The 8071-nt window shown below is 35.5% G+C and overlaps 1 protein-coding gene across 1 annotated transcript; it reads left to right on the top strand.

Moving 5' to 3' along the window:
- Positions 1-854: 854 nt before the first annotated feature.
- Positions 855-4857, top strand: LOC111019850 (Transcription elongation factor (TFIIS) family protein). Its single transcript, XM_022296348.2, has 9 exons — positions 855-2069; positions 2171-2239; positions 2360-2442; positions 3028-3080; positions 3178-3317; positions 3439-3466; positions 3579-3871; positions 3956-4046; positions 4173-4857. The coding sequence occupies exons 1-9, from the start codon at positions 1596-1598 to the stop codon at positions 4295-4297; spliced, it is 1356 nt and encodes a 451-aa protein (XP_022152040.1). The 5' UTR covers positions 855-1595; the 3' UTR covers positions 4298-4857.
- Positions 4858-8071: the final 3214 nt, after the last annotated feature.

Raw genomic sequence — 8071 nt, 5'->3', positions numbered from 1 at the left:
TTTTCTTTCTAAATTTGAATAAGAATTTAGATGGAGCTAATTTTTAGAATTAGAAAATTAATTAAAAACAAAATTATTATCTTAGGGACTTAAAATATCAATTTGGAATTTAAAATCTAAAAAGTTACCATTTGAAAATAGTAAGTGAGCCTATTAATGTTCCATGTTCTTGAGCTTATGGTTCTCTTCTAATAGAATCCCTACATTACCATTTCTTTCAAATGGATATTCAAAATCCTAAAATCTAATTTAAAAAATAGAAAATAGAACCCTAGCTTTTAAAATCAAATTTATGAAAAAATCTATAATTTAATTCATTTAGAGAAAAAAATCCCAAAGTTTTAAGCTCTGTTTGGTAAACTTTTTTTTTTCTTATTTTCAAAAATTAAACTATCCTTTATGTTGCTACTTACATTTTAACTTTATTTTTAAAATCCAAGTTAAATTTTGAAAATTAAAAATAGAGTTTTCAAAAAATTACTTTTATTTTTTTAAATTTAACTTAGAATTAACACAACCTTAAAAACATATCAAAGAAATTATGAGCAAAATAAAACAGTTCCAACTCTTTTATTTTTTATTTTTAAAAATTAATTCTATAATAATTACTTTCCACCTTTTACTTAATTGTTTTATTTTGTTAAACAATTTTTCTAAACATTTTAAAATCAAGTAGTTTTTTAATTTTTTATTATTATTTTTAATTTAACAAAAAAGTTATATATGCTTTAAAAACAAGAAAAAATTACGAAAAACGAAATGATTATCAAGTGGGACAAGAAAATTCGCAGTTTCTTGGATTTTGGTGGGAGTGGGAAGAAAGTAAGAAAACATTTTTCTCATTGTTGAAGTTGAAGAATGAAGGGAGGGACCAGTTTTGGGTACCCCTAAATTCTGTGCCTTTTCTGCAGCACCCAGTTTTTCCCAATCCAGTTTCTAGAGAGAGAGAGACAAACAAACAAACAATCGTTGATTCTTCTTTCTCTACTTTCTTTTTTTTCTTTTCTATTTTCTCTTCAATTCTCTTCTCTTTCATTCCCCATATACCCGATATTTTTCTCCCAGAAATTCCCGGAGCTTTTCCGGGAAAATTTTTCAAAAAGGAATTCAACTTCGAGATTTTTGAAAGAACCCCACAACGAAAAAACTCGGGTTTTATCATTCAATCGCTTGTAATTATCCTTCCCCTGTTCGTTCTTGATCCGATCCTCAATTTTTGTTATTGGGCTTTATCGACAATCCAAGCACAAGGACTCACTACAACACCCCACCACATTAACAAACTCATTCCGGGTCCAAACCGGATGGATTGATTACAAGTGTTGTTAACGATTTTGGTTGCTAACGAATTTTTCTGGGAATCGGATTCTCGTTGTGCTGAATTTGAGCTACGGGGGTGGGGGGTTTTTTAGCTTCATTTGGGGATTTGCATCGAAATCGTCCACCTCGAATCAACTGGGTGGAATTCCCAGTTTTTGTTTTCGGTATTTAGGTATTCTTTTCGAAACCCTCCATGGAATTCGTACTCGGATTCTGAGTATTGGGTTGAATTTTTCCTACTCTTCGATCCCAGTTCGAATTCCCATATTCCGATCATGGCCGCCAAGTCCGCGTCTCTCGATTACTGGAGGAATTACTTTAGGAATGCGAATTCGGATATCTTTAGCATAATCGATTACGCAATCTTGGTGGCGGCTTCCGATTGCCCTAAGGAGTTCAGATTGAGGAGAGATCGAATTGCTGAGCAGTTGTTCTCCTGCAGATTGACTCGCTGTTTGGGCTGCGACCGAGTGGAGCTGGCGGTGCCCGGCGACGTTGACGGTGACGACGGAGAAAGGGGTTTCAAGAGCGATTTTGCCGCAGATCGGTGCGAGGAGTTCGAGGCTGGTGGGAGCAAAGAGAGCAAGGCTTATAGCAGTAGAGATGATCAAGGGGAGATGAATTTGAACCAGGTTAGCAACTACAGCTACGGTGAAGCTGAAGCATTGACTGATGAAATTGAGCAAGAATCTGAGATTGCTGGGGAGATTTTGAGGATCAAAGAGATTCTGAATAATTTTGAAGAGGAGGTAAATGGTTATTGAAGATTTGTTGTTCTGTGGAACTTTACATTTTCTGTGATGTTCTTTTCTCTCATGATCATCATTGCTCTGTTTCTGTTCTTGTGCAGTCTGATTCCATATTGTTTGAATCACTGAGAAGACTGGAATTGATGTCTCTATCAGTTGACACTCTGCAGGTGATTTGAATTCTTTAGTTTACTTTTGGAAATTTTTGGGCAAGTTAATTGTTGTTGGTTGTTCTTGTTTCCGAGTAGAATTGGGACTCAAGTTTAGAGGCTTTTTTTCCCCTTTATCAGGCAACTGAGATTGGCAAGGTTGTTAATGGTCTTCGAAAGCATGGATCGAAGGGCATCCGCAATCTTGCTCGAGTTCTTATCAGGTATTAAAATCTTTCCTTCAGAGCTCTATAAGTATAGTGTTTTGTGATGATTGCCAAAAGTAAATTTACTGTTGACTCTCTGTTTAACACCTTTTCAATAGGTCTCCTCCTGCAAAGTTCTATAAATCTTACAGTTTTGGTTTTGAACTTTTAAGAACTGAGGATTAGTTTCTCTCTTTTGTCTGAGTCTCATAATTGGTTTTCTATTAATCATTCCATTTATTCAATTAACAATCATCATTATTAGCCACCTGCTTTGATGCAAATAACAATTTATTTGCCTTTTATGTTCATTCAGTGTTCGTTATTCTTTTTTTATCGACTGGACGAAGAACATTTAGGATTAGTTAATGAACCCCTATCTCATCTGTGTTATTTAAACTTGTTACATTCTGGGAGAGTTCTCTATCTGTCCTGTCCTATCCTATCTTCTGCACTTTTCTTTGCATAAAAAGAAACCCGGTCCTCGTTAACCTTCACGTTTCTGATTCACTTAATGGAAGTTAGATAAGAAAGACACTACTATGAAGACTCGTGTTACTACTTTGTTACTAATTTACTTTGTTTGAAATTTGATTGTTGCAGTGAGTGGAAAGAAATGGTGGATGAGTGGGTAAAAGCTGCACCTGCTGCTCAAGGTATAGATTGTTTACAAAAATTTCTTTTGTTCCATGCCAATTCTCGAGAGTTCATAATTGAGGAACGTTTTTCTTTTTTCCTTTTATTGACAAAAAGGTGCAGAAGAAGTCACACCGGATTCCAAAAATAAGTCTGCCACAGAAGAAGAAGAAGATTTTGAAGAAGGGCTTCCATTTCCTCCTCTAGATGAAGCTGTATTTTTTGCTACTCAGCCCACATCAATGGAGCTCTCACAAGTATATCTCTTATTTCATGTTATATTGGGTTGTTTATTCTAAATAGAAATTATCTTATTTAAGTTGCATCAGTTCTAATCGACTGAATTTTACTTTCGTCCCATTCCTTTCCTTGGTGAAGTTCTTCGATGGCATGGACGATGATGGAAGTGAGTTTGTTTTGCAATATCTTATGCTTCTCTAGACTGCTTGCTATTCGGTTCTGTTTTTAAATTCTCCATGCCTTGGATTCCTGATTATGAATGGGATATGCTGTTTCAGATCCTCGAAATGGCGGGGAAGTTGTCAAGAACCGTGACATTGGAAGAAAAACATCAAATGGCAATCAAAATCCTACAAGGTCTAAACAACAAACTGCTCAAGAGGTCAATGGGCTTGCTAAGGACCATAAGAGCCAACTAAAGGAACAAGTTGTGAAGCCAAACAAGCCATCATCAAACACGAATTCTGGGCTTTCAAGGCCACAGAAGCTAAGCGCAGAGCCAAAGGACAATCACGAGAAGTCCATGCGCAAGCTGGATAAGCCTACAATCCCAAAGAGGAACCAGCAAGATGTAAGTACTAGAAGATCCAATTGTAAGTAATTAGGGGTTCAACCTTCGTAATTTTATCTGATTTTTTCGATTCCTGCCTGCCAGAGAGTCAAGTGTTCAGATGAGGATGCAGTTCAGATGAAACTAGAAGCCACTAAGAGGAGACTCCAAGAGAGTTACCAACAAGCCGAGAACGGTATTTGCTTCCGCTGATGATTCTATATGCTTTCATCAATTCTCTTATACCAAATGAGAGCTTTCTTTAAACAAATCATGTAACAAAGTTCTCGAAAATTCTGACATATGATGTTTTATTTGACAGCCAAGAAGCAGCGTACGATACAGGTCATGGAATTGCGTGATCTCCCCAAGCAGGGACTTGGCCACAAAAATCCACACCTAAAATCTGTAGGCCACAACCGACATCGGGCAAACGGACGGCGTTAGGATCATCAACCGTCAGGAAGAAGACTGCAACTTCCAGAATACGCTCCGAGTGACCTCCATCTCAGAGTAGGTGGAAGGTCATGCTAAAACTCCCTGGCAAACAGTGTCTTGACCGTCGCGCTTGAACAAGAAACTTGGTTTCCCACTGTGTCGTTTCTGGGGAGGGCGATTCCGATTCAAAGGCAAGTCGGAGTTAGAAACCCATTTCCTACTTTTAAAGTACATTTTGCAAGTATAGAGAGTTTCTAGTGGAATTTGGGAGGCAAAATTATATAGCACAGCTTTATCAGTGGTTATTGTTAGTGTCTTGACTTGGTTCTCTCTTACATAATATGCCTGTACAGAACCCTCTCATTTTACAATCCTCTTCACTTCACTCACTGACTACTTTCTTATAGACGGTTTCCCTCTCCCCCCCTCTTTCTATCACATTGAAGGAAGGGTTTCTTCCATACTATTGAGGCTAATGTAATATAATTTTGCACACAACATGGTGCACTTCCATAAACATTATAAATCTGTATACTCCTTCATATGAATGGCAATAATTCTACTCACAATCTTTTGGTGCTTGCTTGTCTGTGGTTGGTTGTCGAATAATGCTCTCATTTCTTGTTTCTGGTTTTTCATCATGAAAGAACAACAGTAACGTTGTCAAACAGGAAAGGTCAGAGGGATAGGCTTGCAGATATTTCCCATTTTGGGTATTTGCTTGCTCTCTTGGATCAACAGCTAAGAATCACCAAACACACCTCTCTCGCACACACAAAACAAGAAGACAAAAAATTCATTGAAATTGGTAGGTAAGAAGCTAGTTTTCCATTTTTTTTCTCTCTCTTTCAAAGGCCATGTGTTTGCCATCAATCCATCTTAACATTAGTCAACTCTTCACCCTCCATTAAACCTCAGCCAATGGATAATCCTCTCATTTATTACATCATATATATGTTTTGAAGGCTATTTGATGTTTGGAAAAAGAAAAGGAAAAATGATGATGAGTAGGGAAGCTTTGACCTTCACTAATAAATTTAGATATAAAAGGAAGGATATATTTATATTGATAGAGTTTATGTGGGTGATGAGTTTATCCAATGGAGTAGTGGGGAAGGCAAAAGGGGGATTCATTTGCTTTGATTCCAATTGATAGTGCAGAGGATAAGGGTTTCCATATGTATGTTCTTATCCTTTGCCACACACCTCAAAAAGTATACCCATTTGCCTCTTTTCTTTTCATTTTTCTTTTTTTGGAAGGTTTCAAATCTTGCAAGCAACTCTCTCTCTCACACACACATGGCTTCCTTGTTTATTTAAATGTGAAAAATGAGAGTTCAAGACTCTTCCTATTTTGCCCTCCAAAATAAAATATATCTGGGTGAGCAAGTTTACGATCGAGGACTGAATTCTGTAGGGTTGGAATTTAACCGCTTTATCAAGTTTACGAGGTGAAGTAGAGGTTCCAACATAGGTTGGTAAGGGCAAAGTCATCCTAATGGTTGACTGGGCCTAGTTGGTCAAGGCATGCGAGTCGGATGAAGATAAATTCATCGTTTTTCTCCTCTCTCATGCGTGAATATATGAATTGTATGAGCCATTAGTCCGTCTTAGAGAATGGAATTCGAAATTTGAACACCATAAATACTACTTTCTTTTCAGAAATTAGATAAGCCTCCATTACATTTATGCAGTTAACTCATACCAACGAAGTTATGTTATTTTACTAACTTAATCGTTTGAGTTCTTTTAGCCAACGTCAAACTACTAGAAGTCATTTATTATCAAACCTACTTTTTGTGTTACAAATGCTCAAGAATTGATAATATATTTTCCACCATTATTGTACTAATTAATAGCTTATATGTATTTGTGTACCTATGAGATGAAATCCTCTATCTTTATAAACGTACATTACAGAAATAACAATCCAAAAATTAATAGAGATAAAGATAGATTAAAAAAACATTAACACTATTTCAAAAAGAAAAAAAACATTAACACGTGTCAAATCAATACTTATTAATTATTATAATAATCTCGATCAATATATCTATGCATTCATCAATTACATAGATCAACTAATTATTATTGTAGGAGGCAAAAATATGACATACCATCTGGCGAGATATGGCCAAGCTACCGCCGAGCTCCTAAGTTCACCTATGGTCGAGCTCCTAAGCTCACATATTGCCGAACTCCTTAGCTCACCTATAGTCGGGCTCATAAGCTCACCTATGGTCGAGCTCCTCTATTGTCGAGCTCCTTAGCTCACCTATGGCCGAGCTCCTAAATTCACATATGGCCGACCTTGAGCTACTAAGCACATCCATAGCCGACCTCAATCATTGCCGCCCTATGATCCGACATCTAATTGCCCTGTTGTAACGGCCATAACGGATGTGTCCTTTCACTCGCCTATGAAAGGATCTTCATTCCTCTTACTCAGGCATGTAATTCTACTTCAAGAATGACCTATTTGAGCTCACACCTATACTGACTTGAGCGTCGGAGTATTTACTTTCTTTTTCAAGTCCGACCTTTCCTGAGCTCGCACCTCACAGCTCGGCCCATTGCCACATGGCCGACCTCGACAGCTCGACAGAATTTTACATCAACAACTACAATAATAAAATATATAAAAATAAAAATGAGCTAAACATTTTGTTTAGTCGATCAGATGATTAAAAATGAGAGATTATTACCAATAAAACTCCTCAACATAAAAGAGGCAATAAGATATAAGGACGAAATTGTCCTTCCTCGAATCAAAGGTCGAAAGGAAATCAGGATGGTTTCGTAACCCATATCGATTTTTTTTCTTGCTTTTAGATTAGTTGAATATTGAGTGAGTCTCACATTTATTTTTTAAATTCTAATTTTACTTTATTAGTCTTTTTTACCTTCGAATTTGAAACTTTAAAATGTAAAATTAAATTTAGAAAAAAAAGACAAATTTTTCTATAAACTCATTTCATTTTTGTTAAAATTTAAAATTGTAAAGTATAGTATATTATAAATTATATAATATTACAAAATACTAACACTACAAAATTTATATCATATTTATTTTGGATTGAAGTAAATATTTATTTCATAACTACCCCTAGTTTACAAATATATACTAAACACTCTAAAAAAATTTTAAAAATGGGATCAATTTTCAAATCTGCTAATTTCGAGATTCGACCTCTGGATAATCAATAGAATATCTAAAAATTTAAATCATAAAAAAACAGTAACCCAATAATATTTACAAATATAACTGGAAAGAGTTGTTTTCACCAAAATAAATTCATGGCACCTGATTCAAAACCGATTTAGAGAGAATTGGTTCTGTTGTTTTTTAGGTATTCTTTGACTTAGAAACCCATACTGATTAAAAAAATATATATCTAAGGATTGAAAGTTTCAAAATTTTATAATACCCAAAAGAAAGAAAGCCAAGTTGACTATTGAAAAAACTACAAAATTTTTTGCCCAACCACCAGCCCATTTTATACAAAACAATGACCAAAGTTTCAAGGTCAGATGTTTGGAAAATGCTATGATATTCTCAAACCACTGAATTTGGCTGATTTTGTGACACATTTAAACCCAAAAAATAATCCATTGTAAAAAAATAGATTCTTGTACGAGTGGATCTCAATATTGTTAGAAAGAATGTTGTTCTAGTAACCTATGTGTCAAACAATGTGTAAGTGTACACAGTATGATCGTAGCAAGTAATAAAAAAATCGTCTCCACGAAAATTGAAATAATCAAAATTCCCTATAAAATTAA

The sequence above is a fragment of the Momordica charantia genome (genome assembly GCF_013281855.1).
Source record: "Momordica charantia cultivar OHB3-1 chromosome 5 unlocalized genomic scaffold, Mcharantia_2.0 BLBB01000005.1, whole genome shotgun sequence".
Lineage (NCBI taxonomy): Eukaryota > Viridiplantae > Streptophyta > Magnoliopsida > Cucurbitales > Cucurbitaceae > Momordica > Momordica charantia.
Note: the sequence above shows the minus strand (reverse complement) of the source record. Positions and strands in the feature narration are given on the sequence as shown.

What these genes read in the sequence shown, in the direction of transcription:
- LOC111019850 (XM_022296348.2), top strand. Translation starts at nt 1,596, where the DNA reads ATGGCCGCCAAGTCCGCGTCTCTCGATTACTGGAGGAATTACTTTAGG. An exon ending in AGCTGCACCTGCTGCTCAAG is followed by an intron (nt 3,081 to 3,177) that starts GTATAGATTGTT and finishes ATTGACAAAAAG; the next exon opens with GTGCAGAAGAAGTCACACCG. An exon ending in CAAAGAGGAACCAGCAAGAT is followed by an intron (nt 3,872 to 3,955) that starts GTAAGTACTAGA and finishes CCTGCCTGCCAG; the next exon opens with AGAGTCAAGTGTTCAGATGA.